Source organism: Tympanuchus pallidicinctus, unplaced genomic scaffold (genome assembly GCF_026119805.1).
Source record: "Tympanuchus pallidicinctus isolate F22 unplaced genomic scaffold, pur_lepc_1.0 scaffold8, whole genome shotgun sequence".
NCBI classification, from domain to species: Eukaryota; Metazoa; Chordata; class Aves; order Galliformes; family Phasianidae; genus Tympanuchus; species Tympanuchus pallidicinctus.
Window position 1 is genome coordinate 51117207 of NW_026294802.1, and position 12877 is coordinate 51130083.

General features: G+C 47.9%; 2 protein-coding genes across 2 annotated transcripts; one reads left to right on the forward strand and one right to left on the reverse strand.

Annotated features, from left to right (window-relative positions):
- The first annotated feature begins 2195 nt into the window (after positions 1 to 2195).
- On the forward strand, positions 2196 to 8457 carry PHYHD1 (phytanoyl-CoA dioxygenase domain containing 1). The gene is made up of 11 exons (XM_052668900.1): positions 2196 to 2309; positions 3061 to 3219; positions 3523 to 3598; positions 3706 to 3753; positions 5073 to 5128; positions 5307 to 5369; positions 5449 to 5470; positions 5798 to 5926; positions 7001 to 7117; positions 7235 to 7361; positions 7784 to 8457. The coding sequence occupies exons 1-11, from the start codon at positions 2277 to 2279 to the stop codon at positions 7827 to 7829; spliced, it is 876 nt and encodes a 291-aa protein (XP_052524860.1). The 5' UTR covers positions 2196 to 2276; the 3' UTR covers positions 7830 to 8457.
- A 1691-nt stretch (positions 8458 to 10148) lies between these two features.
- DOLK (dolichol kinase) lies at positions 10149 to 12876 on the reverse strand. Its single transcript, XM_052668887.1, has 2 exons — positions 12788 to 12876; positions 10149 to 11982 (listed from the first exon to the last, which is right to left on the reverse strand). Exon 2 carries the CDS (start codon positions 11875 to 11877, stop codon positions 10306 to 10308), a length of 1572 nt encoding a protein of 523 aa, XP_052524847.1. The 5' UTR covers positions 11878 to 11982; positions 12788 to 12876; the 3' UTR covers positions 10149 to 10305.
- Position 12877: the final 1 nt, after the last annotated feature.

The following is a 12877-nucleotide window of genomic DNA, read 5'->3' on the forward strand; positions in this document are numbered from 1 at the left end:
TGCATACAGTTCTCTAGCCTGACCACACCAAAAACCAGTAGGTAGAAAACTCACAGAGAAAGTAACTGTTGTGTCAGACTGTGGATAACAGTGAGAGTGCTCTCAGTAGGGAACTCTTCTGTTTCTGAGGCTTTTGGTAACTTCAGAAGGACTGTCAACATAGGAAAAATATTTGAGTATTGGTGCTTTTTTAAGTAGATACTAATGGACAGTTTAACACAGTTTAAACATGCGCTCCTTGTTCCTGGTGAGCATGCTGAGATGCTGGAGCTGGCTATGGGGAATCAGGAGCTCTGATCAGCATCAATGGGAGCCTCACTGCAGAGGAAGCGTGGGTAGGTCTGCTGCTCAGCAAGGCAGTTGGAACACTGGGGCTTTGTCTGCTGCAGGGCTCACGGTGTTCCAGTGCTGTACCGTGAGTCTGTACCATGGTGCTGGGGTTGGCCGCAAGCACAGTTTTCCTCCAGAGCAGGAGAAAGTGTGAACAGTCTGCACAAGAGCTCTTGGAAAGGAGGGGGGGGGGGGGGGAAAGAAGAAGGGAAAAGGGCTAATTTCCCAGTTTTGTCTGAGCCCTCACTACTTCCTTGTTTAAACTTATGGGAAGAGAAGATATTTATGTCCTTTGTTCGCTTCTTTGGGGGCGTTATGTGGGGGTGGTGGTTTGGTTTTCCTCTTTCTGGAAATGTCTCTCTAAGCCTCAAAATAGGAGTGTGTCTGGAAGGGGGAAGGGCTGGGGGGCTCCTGAGGCCAAACTGCTCCTGTAGCCACTGTGGTTGTGCCCTTGTTTGTGTGACTGCCTGCTGGCACTCCCCATGCCCTGCTTTGCTGTTGGGAGTGCTTTTTTACAATGCAATCCATAAACAGGGAAGCTGTGGTTTGCTGTCGTGCGTGTGAACTCAAGTGGCTTCTGGAGTCAGCACATGTGTGTAAGATGGGGAGTGGAGAAGATGGCATGCTAAATTGCTTGGAAGAAGATTACTGGAAATGAGAAGTGATGGTATGAATGACCTCAGTAACACAGGGGAAGGGTATGGGAATGCGTGCAAACAGTGTTTGTCTGGATTGCTGCTACCCAAGCAGGGCTCCCCCTGAGTAAGGGACATGGCCTTACAGACAGCAGCTGCAGTAGGCTGGCTGTGTTACCTTGTCTTTGTTTCATTTTCCTACTGATTACACAGCATTCTTCAGAACAGCTCAGCTTCGTCATCTGGAGAAGCTCCTTAAACAAGAGGGAAGAACTATCTGATGGTTTTCTTTTTAGTGATATAGATGGATAGATACCTGCTCCCATGTAGCAGCGACAGGACGAGAGGTGATGGCCTCATGTTGTGCCGAGGAGGTTCAAGGTGGGTGTTAGAACATTCCTTCTTGGAAGGAGTTGTGCTGCACTGGCACAACTGCCTGGGGAATGGTGGGGTCACCATCCCTGGGGGTGCTCCAGAGCTTTGGAGATGTGGCACTGAGGGATGTCAGTGGGCATGGGGGAGGGGGTGGGTTGGGGTTGGGGATTTGAGAGGTCTTTTCTACCTGGGAGATTCTATGATTCTGTGCTCAAAATGAGATGCTCTCTAGTGAAAATCCTGAATTCTCTTTTCATTAAAAATAAAACACAAAGAAGGGGGGTGGGGGGTTGATTTGAATGGGTTTCCCTTACAGAATAAGGTATCTTTTTCCTGAACACCACCTGCTTCAGATGGATTTTCAGTTGCTAGCCAAGTGTGTTTGGAAACAACCTCCTTCCCAGCAGCAGCTGTGAATGAGACCAGCCTGTGACTCTGAATATGGCTGAATTGCTGGTGGAAGCCCTTCAGCTTTAGCACCCCTTGATCTCATGTTTGTCACCTCCTGGTGGTTGGGCTCCTTGCTGGCAGGGCAGGGTCTGCTGGCTGAGCAAAGGGAACTCTGCAGGAGTTTGAGTTGACTGCTTCTGCATTTGTTTCTCTGTTCGGTGGCCCTTGATCTTTTCATCCTACCTGAATCTTATTCTACTTCTTTAATTTACAACCGCGTTTACCAGTTTTTGATCTGGGTTATTAAACTAGCCATTTCTCCCTGGGGCTAAGCAGCAAATTGTGATCACAAAGAACAAACGCTTCTGTACAGCAGCACCGAGAGCTGGAGCAGAGCTCCATCACTGAGCACTGGGAGCCAGCAGCCACGGAGAGGTCAGAGCAGGAGGTGGCTGTGCTGGCTCTGTGCTTGCATTTGTCACATGCTGCCCAAGGGTCACGGGCCGAGGTGGCACAGCAGTGCACAGCCAGGCTGGTGGGACTGCGATGGCGTCTGTCACCCAACAGCAGATGCAGAAGGTAAGGGAGCAGCAGGCAGGGAACATACCTGCACCATTTGCAAGGCACGGGCGCTCCGTGCTGAACCAGTGCTCAGGTCTGGCAGAGATCTGCTTTGCACACACTTTGTATTCTGCTCAGCTCCGTGCATTGCTGTTCGTTCTGAGCCTTGGAAACCCGCTGTGGGTGCAAACTTGCGGAGGGCCGTATGCCCTGCAGAGCTCCTCTGAGAATTCTTCGGTGTCCTTCTGATTCCTGCTCAGCTGTCACTGCGAGGCTGAGATCTGTCCCTGAGGATAATCCCCGTGGTGTTCTATATAGGGAAGCAGTGCCAGCAGAGTTCGCCTCATTTCATAGAGGATTGTGTAGTCAACCGTGAGAGCCACCCAGGGATTTTTCCCTTAGAGAAAATCACTTTTTCTCCTTCTAGCTTGTAAAGGCATCTCCTCCTTATTTGGAATCTGGAAATGAGTGCTCTGTTTGCTTTAGCAGTATATGTAATTTAGGTGTTGTTGCTCATGTAGCTAAGATATCCTTAAACCATGAAGACTCAGCAATACTATCTACTCTGGTTTCTGGGTGGGGAGGTGAAATGTATTCCCCTTAATTCTATGGGATCTGAGCCTGTTTAAGGACTGATCTTTCTTGGTAATGCCCCTCTTGAACTTTAAAAATAAAAGAACAACACTTCAGTTTTGTCATTTGTGGACGAAAGAGAAACATATCAGAAATAGCCCAGGAGGAGGGCAGCCACCCTGTGTCCCCCTTTCAGTTCCATGAGGATGGATTCCTCGTCCTGGAGCACTTCTTCAGCCTGGAGGAGTGTGACAGCATGAGGAGCAGCATCCAGAGGATCCTAGATGGGATGGAGGTGCCACCACACTGCCGGACTGAGTTCTCCACCAAGGAAGAGGAGCAGCTCCAGGCACAGGTACCTGCAGGGCAGGGCTGGTCCCATGCTGCCCTGGGACAGAAGGGGGAAGGCATTGGCTTCCCAGCTTTCTGCTGGTGTTTGTTGGTAGTCCGTGTGTGCCAGGCTGGAGTCCTAGGGAGTGCCAAGAGGTTTAATGTTGAAAGAATGCATTCAGTATTTGTAGGAATGATTTCTGTTAACTGTACTTTGTTTCTGCTGCTGCTTGGTGGGAAAAAGATGCAGGTGAGTGTTATCTGTGATTGAAGGTTTGGCTGTGTGTTCATGATGATGCTGTCTTTACTGGGCTCTTCTCTCTGACAGGGCAGCTCGGATTATTTCCTCACCAGTGGAGACAAGGTCAGGTTCTTCTTTGAGAAAGGTGTTCTGGATGAGAGAGGTGAGCCCCAAACCCAGTCAAGGGAACGTGAGGAGGCAGGGCCAGGTTCCAGCTCTGCAACCATCCCTGCTTTGCTAAACATGTTAAAATCTGATTTTGTCTTGTAGGCAACTTCCTAATTGCAAAGGAGAAATCTGTCAGTAAGATTGGCCATGGTACGTTCAATTGATCTTTTTGTTTTTTGAGAAGGATGGGCAAAAGGGAGGCAGTTCTTAGGCACTGGGATTTTTTCAGACCCACCCTCTTTAGTCTCCTAAATCTAAACCTTTCTGAGAGCAGAAGTGGCTTTGTCCCTGTTCTGTTTCTCACTGTGCCCCAAACACTGCAAACCTCATGCAACTCCTTCCTTTGCAACCTCTCCCGTATTAAATTAATCTCAATTTCAGCTCATCAGTTCACTTTTTTCCTCGTCGTTCCATCACTGCCTCTGCAGATGTCTCTGTGCAGCTCCTCACTCTCTGCTGCCAAAGTTCTCAGCTATAAACCTTTCAAAACAAAACCCAAAGAACGCTTCCAGGAGGCTCTTTGGTTGCACCTAGCACTGAGTTACTGGTGTGCAAAGGTTTGGACTTCAGCCCTCAGACCTCTTGGGGTCAGAGATTGCTTGAGCAACCTCCCACTGAACTGCTCCCACTGCACATGGCTCAGACTGTCTCCTGCTCTCTGCACAGTTAAGCTGTTTTCTTCCTTTCTCACTGCAGCATCTTTTCTTATCTCCTTCTGCTTTCAGTTTGTGCCCTATTACCTCTCTCCCAGCCCCCCACTTGGGTTTGAATCTCTTTTGTCTTCAAACAATACGTGGAAAATGAGAGCAGGATTCAGCTCATTCCCCTGAACTTTGTTCAGATTGAACGTCACTGAGCTTGGAAATGCAGTACGGAGCTCTCTCAGCACCCCTGTGCAGAGCAGCCTCTGCTGGGCTCTGTTACATTGACTTTTCCTCTGGGAAGTGAAAACAATTCTGTCCCCTGCTGCCTCAGCACCTTCCCTCTGATTGATTCTCCATAATGAGTCTTTTTAATGGGGTCTCTCCTCATCCCTTGTTCAGTGGCAGCCCTTGCTGGGCCTGATCAGCAAGAGGGGGAGCTGCATCTCTTTTTGCTTTGCATTTCCGTGTATTCTGTGTAATATCCTTCATCACAACACTCACTTTTTTCACTCTTTAGTCTTCTAAAGAGGACTGTATTAACTCAGAAGGGCTGTGTCACCTCGGGCAGACATTAAGGTTGGAAAAGCCCACTCAGATTCCCAAGCCCAATCCACCCACCATCCCCACTGGCCACGTCTTGTAGTGCCACATCTCCACGGTTCTGGAACACCTCCAGGAATGGAGTGATGCTGATGATCTGCTCCTGGGGGTGGGCTGTGGAAGTTCGTGGCTGCTTGGCTGTGCTCTTTGCACCTCATTGCTGCCAGCCTCTGGGCTCCCTTCTGTTACTGAAACCTTCACCCTGAGCCTTGTCTTTCCCCTTAGCCTTGCACGCTCATGATCCTGTCTTCAAGCAGATCACTCACTCCTCTAAGGTGCAGGTAAGCTGAGCTGATAGAGCTGTCTGACAGAAAACCAAATGATGGGATGGTCAACTTGAGTATTCTGGACTCCTAAGTACAAAGTTTTTGAACGTAAAAGGTCAGAATACCAATAGAAAATAGTGCTTTGTTGTGTGCAGGAAGCAGCAAATGTAAATTTTGGGAAGTTTCTTTCCAGGAACTGGGGAGAAAACTAGGCCTTGAGAGACCAGTGGTTGTGCAGAGCATGTACATCTTCAAGGTATGGCTGCGGGCCTCCCTGCCATGGCAGCAGTGAAGCCAGTGTGACTCCTCCTCACGTGTCTCCCTTCTCCTTGCAGCAACCTGGCATCGGTGGGGAAGGTGAGCTTCGTGTGTCTCTGTATTACAGCACAGGTAGTCCTTCAGGATTGTGAGCAGGTAAAGCTGGCACAGGCTGCCCAGAGAGGTGGTGGTGCCCCATCCCTGCAGATGCCTGAGATCACAGCTGGATGGGGCTGTGAGTGCTGATGTTGCTGTGTGCGTCCCTGTGGGCTGCAGGGAGATGGCCTTTAGTTGTCCCTGCTACCTCAAGCGATTCCATGGCACGATGGGTGGTCAGGGCAGGCTGAGGAGCACCATGTATGCCCCCACCACACAGTGCTGGCCCCAGGCACACTGAGATTCTGACCCTGCTGCTTTTCATCACAGTGACACCACACCAGGATGCCACGTTCCTGCACACGGAGCCCCTGGGAAAGGTCCTGGGCTTCTGGATTGCACTGGAGGATGCCACCCAGGAGAATGGCTGCTTGTGGTTCATTCCTGGCTCCCACACCAGTAAGTTGTGCCCAGTCCTCCAGCAGAGCTTAATATAGCAATATTTTCTTTTCTTTTCTTTTTTTTTTACTGTACGTGGCTGACAGTGCTTAGTTTTAAATTGAAACCAGGGTTATAGGGTGAAGAGGCAGCCCTCCTGGTGCTGTATTTACTCCAGAACCTGTGAGGGTGAGGCCCATTGCAGTCACCCTGCGTCTTTTGTGCTATTTCAGAACATCACCCTGCAACACAGGCTCTTCTTTGCCAGGCTCTGAGATTCAGGTTCTTAATGCAATGAAGGTCTGGAACTACTGACTTCTTTCTTCTTGTGGTGATACGTGTCATTGCCACCTGTCGGTGTTCCTTCTGTACTTCTGACTGCAGCTTTGAAAAGGTTCATCATCACCTGGCCTGCAAACTGTAATTCTCCTTCTGCCCTCTGGAGTGAGAATGCACTAACAAACCATTGCTCTTTTTTTTTGCCTGCTTGCAAAACTGCTTCTTTTCCAAGCTGCATCCCATTCACAAGGATGCTCTTTTCCCCCTATGCCCATGACCTCTTAACTCTTGACAATATTCTAACTTCCTCTTTCACCCCAACCACCACAGCATCATTTCTGCAGTCTCCTGCCTTTCTCTTCCTCTAGGACATACTATTTGACTTCCAATGCTGCTCACCTAAGCATTTACTCGGTAATTACAGCTCTCTTGATGTTTTAAATCACTCAGCCCTCATACACTTTGGAGTAGGTTGTGCTCTGACAGCAGATTATGCTGTCAGGAAGAAGACATGGATGACAGTTTGGTTTTGGGTTTTGCATAAGTGTTTGAGCATCGTGTTCCTACCAGGCTGCGTTGAGATGCACAGAGCCAGGAGGGGAAGCAGAACACAGCTGGTTCTCACTTTCTGCTACAGCTGGAAAATCCCAAATCTTTGCATGCTGAAAGATCCCTGAATCACCAAGGAAAGAATCAAATACATTACAGCGTTGTTCCTTTAAGTGCCAAAAGGAGCCACAGAGTGTTTCTGGGCTTGCCCAAAACAGAGCTGGCATTTTCATTTGTATGGATGTTTGCTTATCTGTGGACGTGCAGGTGGGATCACCCGCAGGATGGTGCGTGCAGCCCAAGGTGCCTCGACGTGTGTGGAATTTGTAGGGTCAGAGCCGGCCTACGATGACAGCAAGTTCGTACCTGTGCCCATAAGCAAAGGTAGAAGCACCTCAGAGAAGGGAAACACAATTGCATTTCAACAGCTGTACTTTCCTTATGTCAAATTTAGCACTCACGACTGGGAAAAAAAGCAGTCTGGGTGTTTCTTCCAAACAGGTGGGCTCATAGTCATCCATGGAGAAGTCGTCCATAAGAGTGAAATGAACAGCTCGGGGTTCTCTCGCCACGTGTACACCTTCCATGTGATGGAGGCCAAAGGCACCAACTGGAGCAAGGAGAACTGGTAGGGTTGCTGTGATTCTTAGACAAATGTTTCATGAAAGCTTTTAAGTTGTACCCTGGTGTATTTGCAGACTTCTTACAGTCATGTTCAATAAGCATATTGGAGGAAGGGAAAAATTCTATGCTTGGCAATCTTTGCTGTGCTTCTACTTTCCAAAATATGCAACCACGTGCCTTAGGGATTTCTTTCAGGATTTCTACTAAATTTAAAATAAAACAGCGAAGTGCCTGAAAGACAGAACTGATGACTACAGGTGTAACTGGTGTTCAGACTGAGGGGTTCTAAAATGCTGACTTCTCACTGTATCAGATCTTGCTGTTGTTTGAAACTCCCTTTGGGTGCAGCAGTATTGATTGCTGATTTAATGGCCAGAAGTGGAGTAGTCACTGCAGTTTTGTTTTTTGCTCTTCCTTACCACCTAGGCTCCAGCCAACTCCTGAACTGCCTTTTCCACCGCTCTACACTTGACATTCACAATTGGCTTCTGGAGTCAACTGGCTGGTTGATGTTCCCATGATTGCTTGTCTGTGTTCTCTTTAAGTGCAGTTCACTAGATCAATGCTCAAGATATAATTATCCACTGTGAGCAAGCTCCCTTCATGCAGCTGAATCTGCCTGCCTTCAGTAGAAGCATCTGCTGCAGGATGAGCCCTGCTCTGAGGATAGTAGCCCAGTCCTTTTGGTGAGGAAATCTCTTCTGTCTCCAGAACAGGCCATTAAGGAGTGTTCCACCTTGCCCATGGCAATGGTTGAGAAGTGTTTCTTGTTGTAGAGCTGTAGTATTTTAAGTCGAGAGCTCATTTAGTGCTTGGCTCTGTTCATTGGCAGTGCAGGTGAATGTGTTGTGTGACGGCGGCAGCCTTGGGTCTCTGTCCTATTCTTTGAATAGTAATAAAGACAATGCTACTGTGGGCAAAATGAATCAGGGAGTCTACTTCTTTAATTAATTGCTCTTCTGGGTTTTTCTTGCAAATTGCAGCTGAATGTTTGAATCTCTAGGCTTGATTAAAAATATCGACGTTCTTAAAGATGTTGAAAACATGAAAACAACAACAAAACCCCTCGTGATGCATCAATAAAAAATCATGAATCTTCATTTTAATCTCACCCCTTTTTTTTGAGGGTGTCACAGTGTGATCTCCTCCCAAAACGTGGGGCTGCAGCTCAGCTCTGTGATGATCTGATTGAGGTGCGTGCACCACCATGACTGCCCAAACCCCAACAAAACCAAACCACAGCGAAACCTTAGGAACATTAAGTAACTTCAGTTGCCTCAGGGGCAAGCTCATGCCTGGGTGCTAAGCTGAACAGGACGCAGGTAGCATTTCTGAAGGAGTTGCAATAGATGGTATCTCTCCCAATGTACTCAGAAGGTCATAGATGGGGACAAAGAAGTGGGAGAGACTGTAGGAATGAAATGCTGTCGTGGGTGTGATGTAATCACTTTCAAGCAGTCATGGAGTTGTGTTTGTAGCAGAGCTGTGGCTGAGTAACATACCCAGCTCAATCCAGCCAATTTGGGAGCATAAGTCAGGATGGAGTGAGGCACTCCAGCTCCTATGTAATATTCCACACTTACTTAAATTTACTTTTTGAATTCTTGATTAAATGGGCACTAAGTTTTATCTAGTTAAAATGAGACAAAACCAGAATGAACTTAACAATAAGTTAGGGAAACAAGGCTCCAATTCTTAGTGATTCATCCCTCTCAGAAATATATTACCCATCTCTAGTGTTGGTTTGATCATCTGATTTGTGAAATAGTAGAATTAAATTAATGGTAAGAAGAATTTTTATCCCTTTGGGCATTGCCTAGCAATGCAGAATATGTTCAATACGGCGCAGAGCTCAGGCCGCCACAGTGGGAATGAGGCTGGCGAACGGCAATAGCAGCAGCCTGGAGTTCAGTTCCTGCTGTGGTGTTCCTGGGATCTCTCCCTGTGCTTTTCCTATGGTTTGTTTCACAGTTGCAACTGGGGATGGAAGGGGAAGTGACTTCTTGTAGTTTTGTGCTGTTTTGCAGCTTTGGAGGTGAAGGCTGTGGGTCATAGTGGAACTTCTTCTGTATCTTTCCATTATTAATCTCTTAGAACAGTGCCTGCTGCCGAGCAATGATTGTCTGACCTCTGCTTATATGCACCATTATCTGCAACTTGCAAAATATCTAATTCATGTGGATGAACAGAAGCAAGAAGCTGGACTGAATTTGCAGGTTTTTCAGTTCAGTGTGAAGGAAATGCAGCCTAGTCTGAATTGTTTTTTTGCAAACGGCATCTGTCCCTTATTGCATTATTAACCAAAACAAACCCTGAACAACTTTGGCACGTTGGGAAAGGCAGGCTCAGGTGTGGAGCTGGGCCCAGGTGGGGGATGTTGGGCAATGCCACCTCCCTGCGGGTCCTGACTCGTTCCTGGGGCTGATCTGTTGGCACACAGCATCACTTCTGCTCCACCTGTGCTCCTAATAAGCAGTCAGGACCGTAGGGGAGAATTGTGTAAGGTGTCTGGGGCAGCACTACACCATTCCCAAAGTGTACTGTGGTGCCTTTTTGTGGGGAACATATTGTCAGAACGTAACTGCATCCTTCAAACCAGGATCCTGGAAAGCAAAGCTTCAGCTCAGGCAGTTCTTGGGGAAATGGAAGAGGCAGAGAAAGCACAGCACTTGGCAATAAGGAACTATCAATGCAGAAGGCCTTAATAGATTCTCCCCTGTGATTTTTTTTTTTTTTTTTTTTTATATGACAAAAATCAACTTGTGCTGTTTTAAAAACTACAGGAAAAAAAGACAGAAACAAAACTTTTATTTTAAATAATTTTTTTTCCTTTGTTTTTAACAAAAGAAAAACACTGTTTGGATCATCTTTCATCTGTGATTGATGTGCATATATTCAGTTGCTGCTTTTCTCTAGAAGTGGAGAAACCTCTGTTCTTGGAAGTGCTTTTAAACCATAAACATGATCTGGAGGTAGAGAGGTAACAACAAATTATCAATTTGGGTCGTGTAAGCTTCCAAAAGAGAAACTAAGCTCACAGACACCAGAATCCAGGCATAGCTGGAGTTCAGGTTCACGCTGCTGTCAAAGATCAGAATAAGAGCCACAGCAATGATCTGAGCGAAAACTGCTGTCATTGTCCCTTCAAAGGTCTTCTTTGTGCCCGGCCATTTGATTTCCCCCATGGTACTGCCAAAAACAGAAGCCATGGTGTCTCCTACCCCTACCGCAAGCACCCCAGCATAGGGCACCAGTGCTCCTGCCCCAGACAAGGCACCTTTAGGGGCACAAGATCTGGGGAACAACCACACTGGGAGGGACATGCCAAGAAGAAGGTAAATGTGAGTCAAGATTAGAGGCCCACTGTCTCTTTCATCCAAGAAGAGAGACAGCAAATAGCGAAGAGTCTGACCAAGCGGTTTGATCCTGAAGTACCGAATGTACTCTAAGAATATGAACACTGCCAGACACAGGACTGCAGCAACATAGAGAAGCTGGCGGTCATAAATTAGTCCAGGAACGTAAGTTGCTACAACAATGAAATGGAAATACTTCCTGGTTATGGTTGAGGCCTGGTGTTTTTTAGATTCAGACGATCTCTTGGCATTCTGGTAGAAAACTATGCCACACGCTGAAGCAGCCAAAAAAGTCCAATATATGAGCAGGTAAACCCTCGTCTGTGTCTGAAACAAAAACTGGAGCAGCCAAAACAAAGGGTTCCTCCGGATCAGTCGATAAAGCCAAGGCATGATGACCCCTAAGCCTAGCACTGCTGTCATCATGTGGAAAAACATGGAGGAGATCCACGTACCCGAATCCATGAAAATGAAGAGAACAGTGAAAAAAAGCCCAAGAATAATAACTCCAATAACTGCCACCAGAAGGAAGAAGTCTATGGGTTCACCTCTGCCCTCGATTACATTCAGTGAGCGTTTAATGAGCTGATTGAGAACAAAACTTATACCTCCGAGAACTAGCAATGCTTCTCCAGGAGTAAAACATCGAGGCAGCAGGTAGAGCAAGATCATACTGAGGTAGACAAAAATTAGCAGCACTTCTAGGACCTCTATCACTTCTGAAACAGTCAAAGAGTGCTTCATGGTATAGATAATTATACTGCCAGCAACACCAGTGAGTATGCAAGTGTTGGTGGGCACAGGTTTTGTGATGCCAACGGCAATCACAGACAAAAACAGAGCAACCAACATGCCAGTGGAAGCTACAACTATGCCAAAGCGTTCAAAGTACACGATACCAGCAGCCTTGCACCTCTCCTTCATTGCTATTCCCAGCAAGGGGATGACCATGCTGGCAGGCAGGAGCCCACTGTTTGCTGTGCTGCGGAACTGGAACACAGCCCCCCCCTGCTGCAGCAGGCGGTCCCATTTGAACTGGACATAGAAAGCCTGGATGGCAAGAGCTACAGCACACCAGGAGTAGCGGTCCCACACCACTGCATGCACGCACAGAACGATGCTGAAGACGATCAGGGATTCCACCAGCACTGGTTTGTTTAACATGGTTCCGGTCCAACGCGGCTTTGGCTTTCAAGATCTTTGTTATGGGTCCTGATCTTCTCAGTAGTTGTCCACTAGAAGGAATTCTCTTTCACACTACTGTGATTCCTATTGAAAACAAACAAACGATGAAAGCAACTATTGGAAAACCAGAAAAACTGAAGCTTGCTTGCAGCTGTTTTGTTTGTAAGCTCAAATTAGACTGATGTTATATGCCAGCTATTAATCAGAGATAAGAAGGGATCAGCCAAAACCGTTATCCTCACTTGAGAATCCAAGCTGAGCTGGCAGAAGCCAACTGCTCAGTATGTGGGTATTCAGATATTGCAACAGAAATACTTTAAATTTCATCTTCAACTTGAAATATGAAGCAAACAAGCCACAACTATTCCCAGATGGCTTCACTGCAGCAAGCTGCCAGCTGGGCTACAGGACATGGAGCAATTTCACCACCTGTGATGCAGATCTTCTGTTCCAGCTTTCAAAATCTGCTGACGTTCAGATTTGCAACACAAGGTATTTCACTTCTGCATTACTTTCTGGTCCCTGCCAGATAACCCTGCTGGTGCCAAAGGGGCAGGACAGAGGGGAAAGGCTCCTCAGCGCAGTGTGCTGCTGGGCAATCGGCTAATGGCTTTAAACTAAAGCACGGCAGATTTCGAAGAAACCGTTAATAATGAGGGCGGCGAGGCCCTGGGAGCTGTGGATGCCCCAACCTGGCAGCGTTCAGAGCCGGGCTGGATGGGGCTTTGGACAGGGCGGCAAGGGCCCGGCTGCTCTGGGCTGGGAACCTTCCTCGTCGCCCTCCGCAGTCCCCCAGGCCCCGCTAAGCCGTGACAGGAGGCGCTGCCCAAGGCTCTCCAACGGGCCGCGGCCTTCCCGTTGCCGCCCGCTCCCCGCGGCGCTCACCTACCTGGCAGGACGCCGCCATCTTGGCGCTGCCGCCCGTCACATGACCCAGCGAAACGGGGAGGGGAGGGAGCGGAGGCGGAGCGGCCGCACC

What these genes read in the sequence shown, in the direction of transcription:
- PHYHD1 (XM_052668900.1), top strand. Translation starts at nt 2,277, where the DNA reads ATGGCGTCTGTCACCCAACAGCAGATGCAGAAG. An exon ending in AGGAGCAGCTCCAGGCACAG is followed by an intron (nt 3,220 to 3,522) that starts GTACCTGCAGGG and finishes TCTCTCTGACAG; the next exon opens with GGCAGCTCGGATTATTTCCT. An exon ending in AACTGGAGCAAGGAGAACTG is followed by an intron (nt 7,362 to 7,783) that starts GTAGGGTTGCTG and finishes CTTACCACCTAG; the next exon opens with GCTCCAGCCAACTCCTGAAC.
- DOLK (XM_052668887.1), bottom strand. Translation starts at nt 11,877, where the DNA reads ATGTTAAACAAACCAGTGCTGGTGGAATCCCTGATCGTCTTCAGCATC.